At 43.5% G+C, this 19,787-nt stretch overlaps 1 protein-coding gene across 2 annotated transcripts in view; it reads right to left on the bottom strand.

The window, feature by feature from the left end:
- Positions 1-19,787, bottom strand: part of sh3bp1 (SH3-domain binding protein 1) — a 22,573-nt gene extending 2,786 nt beyond the window's left edge. Inside the window, exons 1-17 of one of the 2 annotated variants that reach the window (XM_066707277.1) lie at positions 19,390-19,787; positions 10,459-10,501; positions 10,065-10,169; positions 9,568-9,644; positions 9,328-9,439; positions 9,105-9,181; positions 8,723-8,810; positions 4,385-4,453; positions 4,129-4,219; positions 3,344-3,480; positions 2,933-3,044; positions 2,698-2,779; positions 2,351-2,431; positions 2,129-2,242; positions 1,896-1,993; positions 1,303-1,441; positions 589-914 (exon numbers count right to left, since the gene is read on the bottom strand). In XM_066707277.1, coding sequence (XP_066563374.1) covers positions 589-914; positions 1,303-1,441; positions 1,896-1,993; positions 2,129-2,242; positions 2,351-2,431; positions 2,698-2,779; positions 2,933-3,044; positions 3,344-3,480; positions 4,129-4,219; positions 4,385-4,453; positions 8,723-8,810; positions 9,105-9,181; positions 9,328-9,439; positions 9,568-9,644; positions 10,065-10,169; positions 10,459-10,501; positions 19,390-19,430 — 1,792 coding nt within the window. In that variant the 5' untranslated portion in view covers positions 19,431-19,787. The remainder of the gene's footprint in view (positions 1-588; positions 915-1,302; positions 1,442-1,895; positions 1,994-2,128; positions 2,243-2,350; positions 2,432-2,697; positions 2,780-2,932; positions 3,045-3,343; positions 3,481-4,128; positions 4,220-4,384; positions 4,454-8,722; positions 8,811-9,104; positions 9,182-9,327; positions 9,440-9,567; positions 9,645-10,064; positions 10,170-10,458; positions 10,502-19,389) is intronic. The other variant, XM_066707278.1, reaches the window with a different exon arrangement.

Below are 19,787 nucleotides of genomic sequence, written 5' to 3'. Positions count from 1 at the left end.
CTACATGTCTGTGTAAGTGTCTAATACAAACTGACTGTACAGCACCACAGGATCGAGATGCCAGCTGTCCAGACTTTTCACTAGGGCCATCATTTTGACAGCCTATATATGTGTACACACACTCCCATAAACACAGAACAGACTGAAATGAACATAAATACACACAAACAAACACAGATACACAAATAGACACACTGACACAAGGACACTAATACACCCCAACAAACAGATACACAAACACACTTGTACACAGAAACCCCTCCTCCCATTTTGCCTGGTAAATTTACTGCAGGATTCCACCCCCCAACCAGTTTACCAGTGGGTTTTAGCCTGGTGTTACATTGGTTTCCTTCATAAACAAAATCTACAAATATTCATCAATCAGAGTATTCTTCTTCTTCTTATTATTATAAATGTCTCCTGGTATTCCTTCAGGGTCCATTGTAGCCCAGCACAGTGAAGGTAGGCTGACCGCTGTTAGAGGTGCTAAAACTCTTGTGGCAGATTATAACCAAGGTTAACTTGCTCAGGGAGTACAGGCAGACGTCCCGACAGACAAACAGTGAGGGTGCAGTTGCTCAGTCTCACCTTTGTGTGGTGGTGTGCTGATGCCCGGGGAGCTAGGGTGTGGAGCGGGGCTGGGCTGGGGCGGCCCGGTCTCTGAGTTCTGGCTCTTGCTCAGCCCCTGGCTCTTGCCCGGGCCCTGGATCTGGCTCAGGTTCTGGCTCTTGCTTGGGCCCTGGCTCTTGCTTGGGTCCTGGCTCTGGCTCGGGCCCTGGCTCTGTCCCAAGCTGGGCACTTCCGAAGGGGTGGGGCCAGCAGGGCGCGGGTTCTCCCACATGCTGGTGCGGCGAGTCTGTGCGCCCAGGTCAGAACCTCCGACTTCTGGGTACACTGGCACGGATGGGGGTGGGCTATGGGGAGTGGGGGTGAGAGCCAGAGCTATCAGTTAGTGGCCTGTCAAGGTCTGATCCAGTGCGTGGGTAGAGATGGGTTAATATTGTTAATTTTATTACTATTACTATTGTTATATTATAATATTATTTGCTATAGAAATTATAACATGCAAGCCAGATAAAGAATTTTGCATTACCTATGCACTTCTATAATTTTTAACATGTTATTGTATTATATTTGATCTGTAATTTTATACTGTATTATTGCACTTATTGTTTTGCTCATATATGCTTTAAGTCGCCCTGGATAAGGGTGTTTGTCAATAAATAAATAATTATAATAATAATAATAATTGAAGAGGAAGTGGGGAGGGTACATCTGATCATCACATAAATTTAGCAGTACCTGTCAATCAGAACAGTGGGAGGGGCTATGGCCGGGGGGGCAGGGGGCTCCGGGGGGGGCTGCTCAGTGCTCTCCCTCTGAGGCTTGGGGGGCAGTGAGTTGGGGGGGTCCTGGGGTCCCTGCACCTCGAAATCCACCTCTGCACCCACCCCCCACCATAAAGAAAGGAAGGGACAGAGAGAGGGAGAGAGAGGGGGATATGGGGAGAGAAAAATTAGAAAGGTTCATATACAGAGTTCAGACAGTAAGAGTCAGTGTAAAGCAGAGTGAGGCAGTGTGTAAGTTATTGAGAGTCAGTGAGGCCATGTGGGAGACAATGAGAGTCAGTGAGTCAGTGTGTGAAGCATGAGAGTCAGTGTGTCAGCCAGTCAGTGTGTGAGGCAGTAGAGGCAGTGTGTGATACAGTAGAGCCAGGGTGCGAGGCAGTAGAGTCAGTGTGCAAATCAGTAAAGTCAGTGAGGCCGTGTGGGTAGAAATAATCAGTGTATGAGGCAGTAGAGTCAGTGTGTGAGGCAATAGAGGCAGTGTGTGGTACAGTAGAGGCAGTGTGTGAGGCAGTAAGGCAGTGTGTAAGGCGGTGAGGCATTATGTACCTCCAGGGAAAAGGCTGTGTGCGTGCTGGATCAGCGGCTCAATCACAGTAACCACCTGCACAGAGGAGGCCGAGGCCATGTCCAGCAGAGAGCTCTCACTGTGGCAGAGAGGGGGAATGGTTATTACACAGTTGTTACATTGCTATTCTACAGTTTTTACACTTATATACACAACATTACAATTATGCAGTGTAATATGCCAGTGTAATAAGCAGCGCAATGTCCACTGGTACCTCTCTCTGTGTGGCCACAGCAGGTTGGGTCCCAGGACGATGGCGATGTTGCTGGGACTCATCTTATTGAGCTCCTGCTGTTCTGCCAGCTTGGCCAGGAACTTCACCACATACCTGAGAGAGGGAGGGGAGGAATTGATTTAATCAGACCTCCCTCTCTCTCACATTCAGGCAGAGACAACAAAAGACAAAAGAGAGAAGGGGGTGGAGGGGTGGACTGACCGGAGATTATTGTAGTTTTCAGGGGGCAGTCTGCCACACACCTCCCTCAACTGCTCCAACTTCACTGACACCTCCTTCTCACTGCAGAGAGAGAGAGAGGCTTAATACAGTAGAGTATATAGACACTGACTGATGACTGGACACTACAGTACACTGACAGACAGAGAGAGAGGAGGAGGAGAGGGAGAGAAGATGGTTTTAATAGATAAGTAACAAATGAACAGACTTGATTGATTGCCAGATACGATTTAGTAAGTAAACTAGATTAGTAAATACACTTAGTAGATAGACAAATAGTTCAGATTGGCAGACAGACAGATGTGAGGCTTCATCCAATCATGGCTTACCCAGCTGCTTTGAACCAATCATTGTAGAGTTCAGAGGTCATCAGGGGCTGGGGCAGCTCTCTCAGGTATGACTTCAGTGCGCCTGTAACACACAACACACAGCACTCAACATGTATGCACATATAATATGATGTCTCTTTCTCTACCCCTATCCCTCCCTCTCTATACCACTCTTTCTCTGTCGCTCTCCCTCTCCCGCATTTCTCTCTTCCTCTCCCCCACTCCAATCTCTGACCTGCCACAGCATGCGGGTCAGTGCAGTACTCCTCTGGCTCCACTCCTCCACTGTCCAGACCAGACTTCAGCCTCTTGACCACTGAGGCGGCTGCAGCCAGACGGAACAGACCCTGAGACAGACAGACACACAGAGATATTCAAACAGAGACAGAAGTAGATATATGCAGAAACAGAGAAACACACACATACAAATACACACCTATATAGAGAGAAAGAATGACACACACACAGTGGGACAGTAAGACAGGGACATTATATGGAGAAATATTGATACCAACACCCTCCCACTAACAGCAGTGACAAGAACACTGCTCACTAACGAAGGAAACAGTTATAGTGACGGCACTGTAGGACACTGAGCATGACTGTTGCTATGGGTTACTGGTGTGGCCGTGGCAATAGTACCCACCTCCTCCCTCATGCCGGTCCGCAGCAACATGCCCACACAGGCCTCAATGGGCAGGGCGATTTGGCGCCCACTGGCCTGTAGGTGGCACTGTAGCGGCACCCCGTAAACCCGGGCCTGAGACCTGGGCACCTTGGGCACTGAGAGAGAGAGAGAGTTTGCAGTGTTATTCTGCTCACACTGTAGAATACTGCACATTATAATGCTGTATTGTGTTATACAGGGGTCCTCGCAATTAGTCGACTCATTGTTCATTGTTTCACAGACTCGTCGCTAATGAATATTGGAAGTTTTTTCACGAATCGCCGTTTTTCGTCACCTGTCCTCGCTGAGTCAGCGGTGGCTTTTGACGTCAGTGCTACAAAGTCACTCCGTGGTCTAAGTATCGGCCCAGGATGGTGGCCAGCAGGTATTCTAAACTGGTGTGATCACAGTGTGAAAAGAATAAAAGAAAAACTGGAGCAGTCAAGAGTCAACTCCTCCTACTTTGTCTTTTCCCATTCTTATTATTTTCCCCAATTACAGAGACTGTGAAGGTATGAAATAAGTATTTTACATGAAATCTTAATATCGTAACAGTTGCTAGACTGACACTCCCATCATCCCACAAGGTTGCATGTTCTCAGCCTGTGAACAGTGATCCTGTGCGTTTTTTTTTTTTTTTACTCTCTCGCTCTCTCTAATTTTACTAACAGTACAAATTACAAATTACTGTGTTGTGCTATATTATACCTGTGTTGTCATTGTGCAGTATTGTAGGTCTGTGTTGTCATTGTACTGTATTATACCTGTGTTGTCATTGTTCTCCTTCAGCTCTGAGATGTGTCGCTCCAGAATGTCGAAGGACCTCTTGTGATATTCAGACTGGAGCTCTAACAACTGAGGGAGAGAGAAAGGACTGCATGTCAAAAACTCACTCACACACACACAACGACACTAATGCACAAGGGCACAGACACACACACAAGGGCACTCACACACACAAGGGCACAGACACACGCACAGTGGGAGAGGGCGAGGGGACAGATAGTTGTGTAGGCTCACTCTGATAAAGTAGTTGGAGTAGTCATCTTCCTTGGTGGCGAAGTGATAGAGATCAGCGGAGTACTGGTCCTGAGAGAGAACACACAGCACAGTGAGCAGCGGCACCCTCCACACACTCCACCATGACACCATACAAACCACACACTGCTGCTCAATGCATTGGCACAGTTACTGCAACTACCAGCGCCAGCCAGCATTCACCGCATATAGTCGTCGTCATCATCATCATCATCGACTAGAATTTAAGTATCTGAAGATACATTCTCTGCATGTGCTATTACTTTATGCATGATATATTACTGGCCATGTAGTATTGTATTGCATGATAGAAGGCAGGTTAATATCAGTGAATATCAGGAGTCATGTGCATCAGTAATAGTATGTAAAATTAGGTAGGTTAGCAGCTGTAGTATAATAGCAGGTATGTTCATGTTCATGATAGTATGAAAGATACTGTAAGTATACACCAATCAGCCATAACATTATGAGCACTGACAGGTGAAGTGAATAACACTGATAATCTCATTATCATGGCACCTGTCATTTGGTGGGATATATTAGGCAGCAAGTCAACATTTTGTCCTCAAAGTTGATGTGTTAGACGCAGGAAAAATAGGCAAGTGTAAGGATCTGAGCGACTTTGACAAGGGCCAAATTGTGATGGCTAGACGACTGGATCAGAGCATCTCCAAAACTGCAGCTCTTGTGGGGTGTTCCCGGTCTGCAGTGGTCAGTACCTATCAAAAGTGGTCCAAGGAAGGAAAAGCGGTGAACCGGCGACAGGGTCATGGGCGGCCAAGGCTCATTGATGCACGTGAAGAGCGAAGGCTGGACCGTGTGGTCCGATCCAACAGACGAGCTACTGTAGCTCAAATTGCTGAAAAAGTGAATGCTGGTTCTGATAGAAAGGTGTCAGAACACACAGTGCATCGCAGTTTGTTGCGTATGGGGCTGCGTAGCCACAGACCAGTCAGGGTGCCCATGCTGACCCCTGTCCACTGCCGAAAGCGCCTACAATGGGCACGTCAGCATCAGAATTGGACCACAGAGCAATGGAAGAAGGTGGCCTGGTCTGATGAATCATGAGTTCAAGGTGTTGACTTGTCAAGGTGTTGACTTGGCCTATAAATTTCCCAGATCTCAATCCAATCGAGCATCTGTGGGATGTGCTGGACAAACAAGTCCGATCCATGGAGGCCCCACCTCGCAACTTACAGGACTTAAAGGATCTGCTGCTAACGTCTTGGTGCCAGATACCACAGCACACCTTCAGAGGTCTCGTGGAGTCCATGCCTCGACAGGTCAGGGCTGTTTTGGTGGCAAAAGGTGGACCTACACAATATTAGGCAGGTGGTCATAATGTTATGGCTGATCTGTGTATGTAAGTATTATTATTAGTAATAATATGTAATATGTTAATAATATATGATCATATGATCTAAATAACCCCTAGATTAATTAAGCTGTTTTAACATCATAACCCCCTTATTAGATGCAAATACGAGCCCAAAAAAGAAAAATGTAGTACAAATGTGGTAATATCATGGCAAAATATGGTATGGTACAGTATACACAATAAACACATACACACTGACCAGTGGTGCGGGTGTAACATAATGAAAGTTAGGTATTCCATATCGCGCAAATGACTGTACCACTACAATCGCCCCCCCATCTCCTTCAACACGCCATTGCCCTCTACACTTTAATGAAAACTGACTGATATACATTAATGACTGATACACTTAAACATTGCAGCCTACATACACTGCTATTACTAAACTACATACAGTATTATTACCGCTTCTGAGCAATAGATACATAATTTACACAGCACAGACACTCAGACAGGTGTTTTTTTACCTTCCCACATTCCTCTCCTTCAAGCAATGTGTTACTTCACCACCTTTCACAGGAAAGAGGCTTTGTTTTGGGAGGGAGAATTGGAAGTTCAAAATTAGGAACTAGTGATAAATGCTCTGCCTTTTGCATTCTCAGGAACAGTAGGCATTTTGATTGGTTCTAATCCAAAGAGTGATTCAGGGCAGCTTATAAACACCAAAACAGTATCATACAAGAACAAAAAAGTGTCAAGCCTGACCAGAGAATGTCAGGGTCAGAGAAAAATGGTCAGAAAAGCCCCTGTGACACGCCATTGCCCTCTACCGCACCAATCAATGACTGACTGATACACATGAATGACTGACACACTCATACACCATAGCCTACAAACACTATTACTAAACTACATACTGTAAAGTTACCAGTGGGATATATATACATCATTTAAAAATGTAGCACTGACACTAACCTACCAGCTATTATCTCTATTGATCCCTTATATTTTGGGTCTGGATTTAAACTGCCCATTAAATCGCATGTTGCTGGTTCATAGCCCCATAGAAAGTGGAGACCCACAGCTTTCATTTGCTGAATCTTATAGCTCTCTCTTCCATTCATGTCTTACAATAAGAAGAACATAAGAAGTTTACAATCGAAATGAGGCCATTCAACTCATTGTGCTCGTTTGGTGTCCATTAATAACTAAGTGATCCAAGGATTCTATCCAGTCCATTTTTAAATGTTCCCACATTTTCAGCTTTAACCACATCACTGGGGAGTTTGTTCCAGATTGTGACAACTCTCTGTGTGAAGAAGTGTCTCCTGTTTTCTGTCTTGATTGCCTTGAAGCCCAATTTCCATTTGTGTCTCTGGAAAAGCTCCTCTGGTTTGATGTGGTCGATGCCTTTCTTGATTTTGAAGACTTGGATCAAGTCCCCACGTAGTCTCCTCTGTTCCAGGGTGAAAAGGTTCAGTTCCTCAGTCTCTCAGTAGGACATTCCCTTCAGAACTGGAATAAGTCTGGTTGCTCTCCTCTGAACTGCCTCTAGAGCCCTGTGTGGAGCCCAGAACTGTACATAGTATCCAGGATGAGGTCTAACTAGCGCATTGTACAGTCTGAACATCACTGCCCTTGTTCTCAATTCTACACTTTTGACAATATACCCTAACACTCTGTTTGCCTTTTTTATTGCTTCCCCACATTGATAGAGAAAGTGAGGAGTCCACATAGACTCCTAGGTCTTTCTCATGCGTCACTTCATCTAGTTCTATTCCTCCCATAGTGTAATTATAGTGGACATTTTTGTTACCTGCATGAATTACCTTGCACTTGTCCACATTGAATTTCATTTGCCAGGTGTCGCCCACAACTGAATATTATCTAAGTCCCTCTGAATTAGCCTATGCTGCCAAGATTGTATCTGCTGAGCCACCTATTTTAGTATCATCTGCAAATTTGACAAGTTTGCTAACTATCCCAGAGTCCAGATCATTAATATAGATTAGAAACAGCAAAGGCCCTAGTACTGATCCCTGTGGAACTCCACTAACAACCTCACTCCAGTTAGAAGCGACTCCTTTAATCGACACCCTCTGTTTCCTATACATCAACCAGTTCATAATCCATCTACTTACATGACCCTGAATGCCTACAGCTTCCAATTTGAGGAACAATCTTTGGTGTGGAACCTTATCAAAAGCTTTTTGGAAATCTAAGTATATCATATCATATGCTTTCACGTGATCTACAGCTGCAGTTGCATGTTCAAAAAATTCGAATAAATTAGTAAGACATGATCTGCCTCATCTAAACCCATGTTGACTGTCTCCAAGAATATGATTTCATTTGATGCTCCTCTATTTTCTGTCTAATCATTTTTTCCAACATTTTACAAGTGATGCAGGAGAGACTGATTGGTCTGTAATTTCCTGGCTCAGTTTTGTCTCCTTTTTGTGGATTGGTGTGACATTTGCTGTCTTCCAGTCAGTTGGCACATCCCCTGCTCTAAGTGTCATTTGGAATAGTTTAGTTAATGACCTATACATAATTTCCCTAATTTCTTTAAGTACTGTTGGAAATATCCCATCTGGCCCAGGTGATTTGTTGGTTTTTAATTCTGCTAGTCCCTTTAGTACCTCATTTATACTGATCTCTCTTAGGATTTGAGTGGACTGGTTGTTAACCTGTGGCATGTTATCTGTCTTTTCTTTTGTAAAAACCTCTGTGAAATACTAATATAGAACATCTTGTTACTTTTCCAGGATACTTCAATTTTTGCCCCCAATCATGTATCATATCATGGTTATATGTATACATTTTAAAATAAACATTTGCAATCATTAATATTATATGTTCACCAACGATTCATTCAAAGAATTACATTTGTTTACAATAACAATAACAACAACAACAACAACAACAATAATAATAATAATAATAATAATAATAATAATAATAATAATAATAATAATAATAATAATAATAATAATAGTGACCTTGATGATCTCCAGTTTCTTCCAGGCATCCTCTACCTCCTCCTTCAGCCCCTCCTGACGTGCTTGAGCAGAGCTACCCTGAGACTGACTGAACACAGAGAGAGACACTGAACTAAGAGAGAGACACTGAGCACAGAGAGACACTGACTGAACACAAAGAGAAACACTGACTGAACACAGAGAGAGACACTGAATACAGAGACTGACTGAACACAGAGAAAGTCTGAACACAGAGAGAGAGACTGATTGAACACAGACACTTAACACAGAGAGTCTGTACACAGGGAGAGACTGACTGACAACTGATAGAGATTGACTGAACACACAGATTGAGCACAGAGGGAGAGAGGGGAGAGAGACACTGAGACAGAGGGACACTGACCGATTGCGAGCACTGGTCCAGTCAGTGGTCAGCTTGGCGAATTGCTTCTTGTTCCGCAGGATAGCTGGCAAGTCCTCCTACACAACACAACACCAGAATCCAAATTACTGCACAACAATGCCACCACAGACACAATAACAGTTAAACACACACATGCACAGTGACACAAACACACACATATATGCACAGAGACACACACACAGTGATACACAGAAACTCTCACCTCACTGAGCTTGTTGAGGGGCTCCAGCACTTCCTTCTCCAGCTGCAGTTCAAAGTCTGCCAGCGTCCTTGCCAGGGAGTTCTCAATGAAGCAGCACATCTCCAGCACTCTCCTGAGAGACAGGGAGAGACACACAGAGAGGTCATGTACTGTAGAGAGTATTTCACTCGGTCAGCCAGTGAGTGTAACAGTCAATCAGTCTGTCCGTCTGTCTGTCTGTGCATCCTGAGGGTCTCTCACCTGATGCTGGAGTCGCCATCAAAATCCTTAAAGCTCTCGGCCATACTGACAGACAGCATCATCAGAGGGAGCTTCTTCTACAGGGAGAGGGAGAAAGTGATTAACAAGCAGGACATAATATTAGAAGTGACACCCCCTCTAGTGGTGACAGTGGGTGACACACACAACCAGCCTTTAGCCAAAGAGGAAGTCTCACATTGATGACTTCAGTACTTGGCTGGTTTACTTATATGTTGGTTGAAATCAGTTCTCAGTTTCTATGCCATCTTGGGTTAAAGGCAGAAAGTCAAAGAGACAGAGAAACAGAGAGACAAGCAGCTCTACAGACCAGGGGCGTAGGTTTTGTTTCAGAATTAGCAGGGACTTGGCCCCTATGCCTATAGTGAGGTATACAGTATTGGGGGGTCGGGGTTTAACGTACTCTCAACACTCACTGAACTTATGCCTATGCTACAGACAGACAGACAGACAGACAGACAGACAGATGAGTGCGTTACCATGCGTTTCTCAGTGTCCAATCCCTGTTGGCTCTGCAGGCAACCAGTCAGCTTCTTGTAAATAATCTGGGAGGCCTTCCGGGCTGGCTCCACCCTCTGCTCCACCTGCAGCCAATCAATACATCATTTTAGATGCCATAGTTAATGTATTGTTTTGCCTGTTGTTGATAGACTTTATTGTACTGTATTGCATTGCTTTGTAATACTGAATCATTGTTTCATGTTTTACATGACACAGTAGTGTAGTTCAATGCACAGTATACTGCAGTGTAGTGTAGTGCATTCCTCATGTTTTTGTTTTGTTTGCTAAATGAATTACATTTCCTTCTTCATTCACCACAGACCAAGATTTTGGCTTATTTAATTAATTACAGTAATACAAAATGTCACTCACAAGCACCAGGTCTTCAGCAAGCAGGTCCGTTGCATCTTGTGCCCTACAATGAGAAAGAGAGTGAGAGAAAGAGAAATTCATGTTTCAATCTATTAAAAAAGCAAGTTTGTCCTTCATCTGTTCTATTGTATTCTATTGAGCTATGCTGGACTATATTGTATTGCACTGTACTATATTGTAACCATCTATACTGTATTATACTATACTGTACTGTAAGTTATTACATTGTTCCCTACTGTAATGTGCTGCACTGTACTGTATTATATTGTACTGTAGACTTGCATTGTATTGTGATGTATTGTATTCCATTATACTATATTGTGCTCTGCTTTATCATATGGTGCAGTGTTGTGCTGTGCTGTGCTGTGTTGTGCTATATTGACATCAGAGTTTTATCTGTCTCTGCAGCTGAATAACAGTTCCTAATATTAGCAAGGTCTGCCGTGAAAGGGTGAGGAGGAGGAAGTGAGCAAAACACTACTGCCTAACTGTTCCTTCCCCCCACACACACTGACACTGACACAACATACTGACACTGACACACACCTCGACACACACACTTACACACTAACACACACAGACCTACACAGCTGCCTGCCTGCTCCCCCGACACACACTGACACACAGAGACACACTGTGAGATACACTGTGATGTCAGACTGTACTGAACTGTTTCATATTGAGTGCTATATACTTCATAATGTACGGCTTGGTTATTCATGGTAACGTATTGCTGTGTATTTGACCATATTATATATGAAGTACTGCATTGTCCATTATTGCAGCGTGCACTGTGCCACACTGCACTTCGGCATGTTTCTGTGATGGTTTTGGTGGAGTGGAGATGTGAGGTGAGGTCAGGTTGCTGCTGCTGTGCAAAACAGAAACACTTCACAGACTTGTGCCCAGACAGGAACTCAGTTTACATAAGGTAGGGCTGTAGGGACAGGACCCAGACCTGTGTTGCAACACACTGCCATAGACACTGTTACAGACAGAGTGACACATTGTACCACACTGCCATAGACACTGTTACAGATAGAGTGACACACTGTACCACACTGCCATAGACACTGTTACAGATAGAGTGACACACTGTACCACACTGCCATAGACACTGTTACAGATAGAGTGACACACTGTACCACACTGCCATAGACACTGATACAGATAGAGTGACACACTGTACCACACTGCCATAGACACTGTTACAGATAGAGTGACACACTACCACACTGCCATAGACACTGTTACAGATAGAGTGACACACTGTACCACACTGCCATAGACACTGTTACAGACAGAGTGACACACTGTACCACACTGCCATAGACACTGTTACAGATAGAGTGACACACTGTACCACACTGCCATAGACACTGATACAGATAGAGTGACACTCTGCACCACTCTGACACTGACACAGACAGAAAGTTAAGGCTGCGACCACATCACCACAAGTCTAATTACAGCGCTGACAATAGTAGCAAATGCAATTTACAGAGCACTGCCCCAAACCATATTGACTATTACAGCACAGACAAGTACCAACACCATGCTAACAGTAAATGTATCTGTCCTATAAAGACCATGCTGTGATGTGTGGTTTATCACTGCATTAGCCCATTGTATGTAGCTGTAGATATCACATGCCTGTGATTTATCATAAAATACAGGCAAAATGTAACTTAAAATATTATAATCTTGTATACAGTGCATGTGTATATTATATACACAGTATATGTAACTTCAAGATTTTAATAGAAATTATAATATAGGCTTTATGCTGTGCTGGCATTAAGATATGTGCTTGTATGTAAAACAGCTTTGTTTCACCTGCACAGTTACTGTTAGTTTAACAGATCTGAGCATCAGCTAAGACTTGCATGTCACTTTGCTAGCAGATCATAACAATAATTATTATTATAGCACAGGTCTGGGTCCTGTCCCTACAGCCTCGCACAGTATGTAAACAGAGTTGCTGTCAGACAGAGTGCTGGGCACGGGTGTGTGTGAAGTAGGAGGGCCTTTGTCTCTATTACGCATGTGTGTGTATGTGTGTTACTGCTGTGAACTCTCTGTGTGGGTGCGTCTGGCTGAAACTCAGGTCGCCACTTCTGTTTTGCAGAGCAGCAGTAACCTGACCTCACCTCACACCCCCACCCCACCGAAACCATCGCTGAAACACGCCTAAATATCCCTATGCATCGCACTGCAGAGTGGCACAGTGCACTCTGCAATACAAGACCATGCCACTGCGCTGTATATGGCATGTTCTGTTTTTGTCCACACTGTAATAGTCAGCGTGGATATGGCACTGCTCTGTAAATGGCATTCACTATGATTGTCTGTGCTGTATTTGGACGTGTGGTGATGTCGTTGGGGTTTTTGTTTTTGCTGCACTGTTATGTGATATCCTGACACTGATAGCTAGACTGACACACTGACACACTGCACCACACTGCCATAGACACGGATACAGTTAGACTGATACACTGCATAACACTCTGAATGACTGCCTGACCGACTGACTCTCTGGGATGCTGCATATGAAAAAGACTGAGATCCAAGAGAGTTAGCAAACAAACAAACAAACACATAAATAAATAAATAAATAAATAAATAAATAAATACATAAATAGCATTCCTTTGTGCTGCAGCAGAAGTTCCTCGATCCAGTTATTAGTGGCGTGGGGACCAAATTAGAATAAACTTCCACTTCACGTTCTCTGACTTGTTATTATAATTTTCGTAAATGCACCACAAGAAAAAAAATAGCATGGTTCCTGAAAAATGAAAGACAAATTGATCGCGTGTTCCTATTGGGTCACCACAGACCCTGAGAAAATTCTTTCATTTACATGAAACATCAATTTTTATTTTTCCTATCATATTAGACAGCAAACTGGCTATCTCTGTTGGTATCTATGAGGTTAATTTATGTGAAACCGTCAGACCCAATCTCTGTTTTCTCTTCCTAACTTTGTTTTACAGGTTATTGTTCTATAATTTCCACAATATTGTACAGTGGCTCTCAAAAGCATTCACCTTCTTGGACTTTTCCAAATTTCATTGTGTTACAACATGAAATCAGAATGGATTAATCAGGAGTTTTTGCCACTGATCGACACAAAACATTTCCATAATGACAAAGTGAAAAATATAATCTGGAAATTGTTCTAAATGAATTTCAAATACAAACCAGAACAAAATTGAATGCATAAGTAATCACCCTCTTCAGTCAATATTTGGTAGAGGCACCTTTGGCAGCAATGAGTCTCTGTGGATAAGTCTCTACCAGCTTTGCACATCTAGACACAGCAATTTTTGCCCATTCTTCTTTGCAAAATTGCTCAAGCTCCATCAAGTTGGATTGGAACCTGTGAACAGCAATTTTCAACTCTTTCCATAATTGGATTGAGGTCCGGGCTTTGACTGTGCCACTCCAGGACATTGACCTTTTTGTTTTTAAGCCACTCCAGTGTGGCCTTGCCTGTATGTTTGGGGTCATTGTCCTGCTGGAAGATGTCCCAGGTCTATTGCAGACTTCCAGGATTTCTCTGTACTTTGCTGCATCCATTTGGCCTGTATCTTTACAAGGTTTCCAGGCTCTGATGCAGAGAAGCATCCCCATAGCATGATGCTGCCACCACCATGCTTCACAGTAGGGATGGTGTTCTCAGGATGATGTGCATTGTTAGGCTTGTGCCAAACGTATTGCTTAGCATTGAGGCCACAGATCTCTATTTTGGTCTCATCAGACCATAGAATCTTCCTTCATGCCTTCTGGAAAACTCTAGCCCAGATTTTATGTGATTTTTTTTCTTTCCCATAAAGGCCACGTTTGTGAAGCACCTGGCCTATTGTTGCAGTATGCACGGTATCTCTCAGCTCAGCCATGGAAGACTGTAACTCCTTTAGAGTTGCCATAGGCCTCTTGGTGGCCTCATTGACTAGTGCCCTTCTTGCCTGGATACTCAGTTTTTGAGGACGGCCTGATCAAGGCAGATGGTTGTACCATATTCTCTCAATTTATTAATAATGGCCTTTACTGTGCATCGGGGGATATTCAATGCCTTGGAAATGTTCTTATATCTTACCCCTGATTGGTGCTTTTGAATAACCTTATTCTGGATTTGCATTGAATGTTCCTTCGTCTTCATGATGTAATTTTTGTTAGGAATTTTACTAACCAACTGTGGGACCTCCCAGAGACAGGTGTATTTACCCTGAAATCAAGTGACACACCTTAATTGTACAGAGGTGGACTCCATTCAATTACGTGACTTTTAAAGACAATTGGTTTCACCAAAGCTCAATCAGGTGTGTCATAGCAAAGGTGGTGATTACTTATGCATTTAATTATTTTCTGTGTTGTTTTTGTAATTCATTTCGAACAATTTGCAGATTACCTTTTTAACTTTTAAATAATGGACATTTTCTGTGTTGATCAGTGGCAAAACCTCCTGATTAAATCCATTCTGATTTCATGTTGTAACACAATGAAATGTGGAAAGGTGCAAGGGGGTGAATACTTTTGAGAGCCACTATATGCGTATGCAACATTATTATTATTATTATTATTATTATTATTATTATTATTATTATTATTATTATTATTATTATTAGTCTATATAGGCCTACCATCCAAAATAACAGATTATACATTTGGATAATGCCACCAGACAAACACAGACATTGACTGACAGACAGACACTGAAAAACGGAACAATAGCTAGACATAATATCACAGACACAGACACACACATTGCCTGGGAAATTATGGTTTTGGGTTTGCAAAATCTATTAAATGGTAATATTGTGTATGGTGGAAAAAATATATATAATCAAATACACTCACCTAAAGGATTATTAGGAACAGGAACACCATACTAATACTGTGTTTGACCCCCTTTCGCCTTCAGAACTGCCTTAATTCTACGTGGCATTGATTCAACAAGGTGCTGAAAGCATTCTTTAGAAATGTTGGCCCATATTGATAGGATAGCATCTTGCAGTTGATGGAGATTTGTGGGATGCACATCCAGGGCACGAAGCTGGTATATATGTATATATATATATATATATATATACATATATACCAGATACGGTAACATCACTGTATGTAGTTCAGTAACAGCAGTTTATGTAGGCTACAGTGTAGGCTGCCATTAATGTGTATCAGTCAGTCATTCGATAAAGTGTTGAAGAGGGCAATGGCATGTTGTAGGGGACGAGAGTACAGCCTTAGGCCTGTAAAGTTTACCTGACATACTTATTATGTTACAACACCACCACTGCTCTGTGTGTATCCACAGTTTATTATGCTACACCACACTACACTTTACCAAATCATATCATGTTTTATACTGTAGTTTACCATGGTTTTAGTCAGTGTATGAGTCAGTTAGTCAGTCACAAAATTATCATAGTAATTTGACCCAGTGACCCCTTTGCCGCACAGACTTTACCTGAGGATCCCCACCCACTGAAGGATGATTGGGGGGGTGATGGTAAAAACTTGCGGAAGTGGGGGGCGGGGGTGGTTTGCTGCGGACCCCAGTTTGAGAACCTCTGTCATAAACGAAAATGTTGCTTGAGGTTTTATAGCCGATATTAAACTATTTGAAATTCTAATTGCCTTCACAACACTTCTAACTCAAATACTTTGGAATCCTAGGTAGGCTACTTCTACTACCCTACTGTACGGAAGTTCTTTTCCTTGTTTCAATTGGGTTCAAAGAGATGACATCACATTACGTCGTTTCTGAGAATCTACAGAGACACAGCGCTGGACACAGGTCACACATCCTGAGACACAGAGACACACAGGACACCCATCCTGAGACACAGAGACACACAAGACACCCATCCTGAGACACAGAGACGCACAGGTCACCCATCCTGAGACACAGAGACGCACAGGTCACCCATCCTGAGACACAGTGCTGGACACAGGTCACCCATCCTGAGACACTACAGAGACGCAAAATACACAATTTTATATTAAATCCCCACTAGCTTCAGTTTTAGAGCATTAGAAAGTTAGAAAGTATTAAACATACAATTAAATATACAGTGAAGGAAAAAAGTATTTGATCCCCTGCTGATTTTGTACGTTTGCCCACTGACAAAGAAATGATCAGTCTATAATTTTAATGGTAGGTGTATTTTAACAGTGAGAGACAGAATAACAACAAAAAAATCCAGAAAAACGCATTTCAAAAAAGTTATAAATTGATTTGCATGTTAATGAGTGAAATAAGTATTTGTTCCCCTATCAATCAGCAAGATTTCTGGCTCCCAGGTGTCTTTTATACAGGTAACGAGCTGAGATTAGGAGCACTCTCTTAAAGGGACTCTCCTAATCTCAGCTCGTTACCTGTATAAAAGACACCTGTCCACAGAAGCAATCAATCAGATTCCAAACTCTCCACCATGGCCAAGACCAAAGAGCTGTCCAAGGATGTCAGGGACAAGATTGTAGACCTACACAAGGCTGGAATGGGCTACAAGACCATCGCCAAGCAGCTTGGTGAGAAGGTGACAACAGTTGGTGCAATTATTCGCGAATGGAAGAAACACAAAATAACTGTCAGTCTCCCTCGGTCTGGGTTTCCATGCAAGATCTCACCTCGTGGAGTTTCAATGATCATGAGAACGGTGAGGAATCAGCCCAGAACTACACGGGAGGATCTTGTTAATGATCTCAAGGCAGCTGGGACCATAGTCACCAAGAAAACAATTGGTAACACTACGCTGTGAAGGACTGAAATCCTGCAGCGCCCGCAAGGTCCCCCTGCTCAAGAAAGCACATGTACAGGCCCGTCTGAAGTTTGCCAATGAACATCTGAATGATTCAGAGGAGAACTGGGTGAAAGTGTTGTGGTCAGATGAGACCAAAATCAAGCTCTTTGGCATCAACTCAACTCGCCATGTTTGGAGGAGGAGGAATGACCCCAAGAACACCATCCCCACCGTCAAGCATGGAGGTGGAAACATTATGTTTTGGGGGTGTTCTTCTGCTAAGGGGACAGGACAACTGCACCGCATCAAAGGGACGATGGACGTGTACCGTCAAATCTTGGGTGAGAACCTCCTTCCCTCAGCCAGGGCATTGAAAATGGGTCGTGGATGGGTATTCCAGCATGACAATGACCCAAAACACACAGCCAAGGCAACAAAGGAGTGGCTCAAGAAGAAGCACATTAAGGTCCTGGAGTGGCCTAGCCAGTCTCCAGACCTTAATCCCATATAAAATCTGTGGAGGGAGCTGAAGGTTCGAGTTGCCAAACGTCAGCCTCGAAACCTTAATGACTTGGAGAGGATCTGCAAAGAGGAGTGGGACAAAATCCCTCCTGAGATGTGTGCAAACCTGGTGGCCAACTACAAGAAACGTCTGACCTCTGTGATTGCCAACAAGGGTTTTGCCACCAAGTACTAAGTCGAAGGGGTCAAATACTTATTTCCCTCATTAACATGCAAATCAATGTATAACTTTTTTGAAATGCGTTTTTCTGGATTTTTTTGTTGTTATTCTGTCTCTCACTGTTAAAATACACCTACCAATAAAATTATAGACTGATCATTTATTTGTCTGTGGGCAAACGTACAAAATCAGCAGGGGATCAAATACTTTTTTCCCTCTCTGTAAGGGATGTATCCTTACCCTACATCAGATGATCACCTACATACTGAAGTATCACCGCTTCTGACATGAAAGCACATTTACATTTACTAATTTACACAGTAGCACAGTCACAAACCTACATGCTGTTAAACTACCACTCCACTATTGCATAATGAGGCATAAAGCGCCTCCTAACCCAAACACTATTAGTTGTGAATAACCTACACTATGCCATAACAATGCTACAATGCAGAAAGTACTCTCATGTGCAGATACTGTAATGCCATGTTCTCACTTCATGTCCTGATGCTCCCACAGACACAGATGCTCACACACACTTTTAAATCTAGGGCAGAGAGCCTTGCATTTGTAATGTCTGTGTATAAATGTTGTGGTGATGGTTGCAATGCTTATTAATAAAAAGCTGCTTTACACCCACACACACTAAACACAAACTGCACACACACATGGACACGCACAGGTGCAGCAGTGTGCGTTCACCAAAGTGTGACGCCTGAGCCGAGCACCAGCTTCAGTTATCAGGTGTCACCCACGCACTGGGGCAAAATGGCACACATTTCCACTGATAAGACTGCTGGACGCACAGGGGACATGTGCTGAACCTCCACATTGCCTCCATAATGGTTACTGTCAGTGTGAAAAGCATTAGCCCTATAGGGACTGTGAGCAGTACAGCCCAACAGCCCAGTCAGTCAATGACTCTACAGCAGTCCAGTCCAGTCTATGACTCTGCAGCAGTCCAGTCCAGTCCAGTCGGTGACTCTGCAGCAGTCCAGTCCAGTCCAGTCAGTCAGTCAGTCAGTCATCTTAAACCACTAACAGGTTCAGACTCATTTAAAGAAAAAACAAATAAAACAGATTGGAATCAGACAGGACAGGACTGGATCGCCTTCCTGAGCCTCAACCCATCACGGGGCAGATGGCCGACTGACCCAATAACCAGACCCTTCTAGCGAGGACCTCGGCATCGAGCTGCAGGCTGCACACTCAATCCGAAAGTGCGTCGGGGGCTGACAGAACCGAGACAACAAAGGGCCGATTGAGGAAACTGGTATTCTTAATATGAGCAGCAGAGTGACGGGCTCGGGGGGGAAACTTTAACTGCCTGCAGAGTCTTGAAAACACTGGAGTAGGATAGGGGATATGGGGCAAGAGAGCTTAACAAATACCCCAATACTACCACACACCCCATCCCTCCCCTGACAACAGTACAACAAAACAAGCTGTTCAAATACTATCTATAAATAAAACAGTAATAATCTTAAGGAAAGGATACTTACTTCCCCGCACTGCCAATCATCCGATTCAGCTGCTTCAACATGGCTGCATTAAAGAGCACTTCTCTGTGTCTGTACCCCTCTCACTCGCCTCTCTCTCGCTCCTCTTCTTGATCACAAATGCGATTGAAAGCAAGTATCCAAAGACCGATGAGATGGGGGGGGTGGGGAGGGGAGGGTTGGGGGGGAATGTGTTATAGTTGGTAGAGACGGGCAAATTTAAAATGAAAAGTTGTACTTATTTATTTCTTTTTAAAAGTTAAGCACTGGCTGTGTGGAGCAGTGAGGGTGAGACGGCCGGCTGTCGATCGCTCTGCAGTTTTAGTTCTGCTTTCACAAACGGTAGCTCTGGCTTGATGCAGCTGACACACACAGAAACACACACACACACACACACACAC

This window comes from Amia ocellicauda, chromosome 6 (genome assembly GCF_036373705.1).
Source record: "Amia ocellicauda isolate fAmiCal2 chromosome 6, fAmiCal2.hap1, whole genome shotgun sequence".
Taxonomy (NCBI): Eukaryota; Metazoa; Chordata; class Actinopteri; order Amiiformes; family Amiidae; genus Amia; species Amia ocellicauda.
The sequence above is the reverse complement of the archived record's forward strand: the minus strand, read 5'-3'. Positions and strand labels throughout refer to the sequence as shown.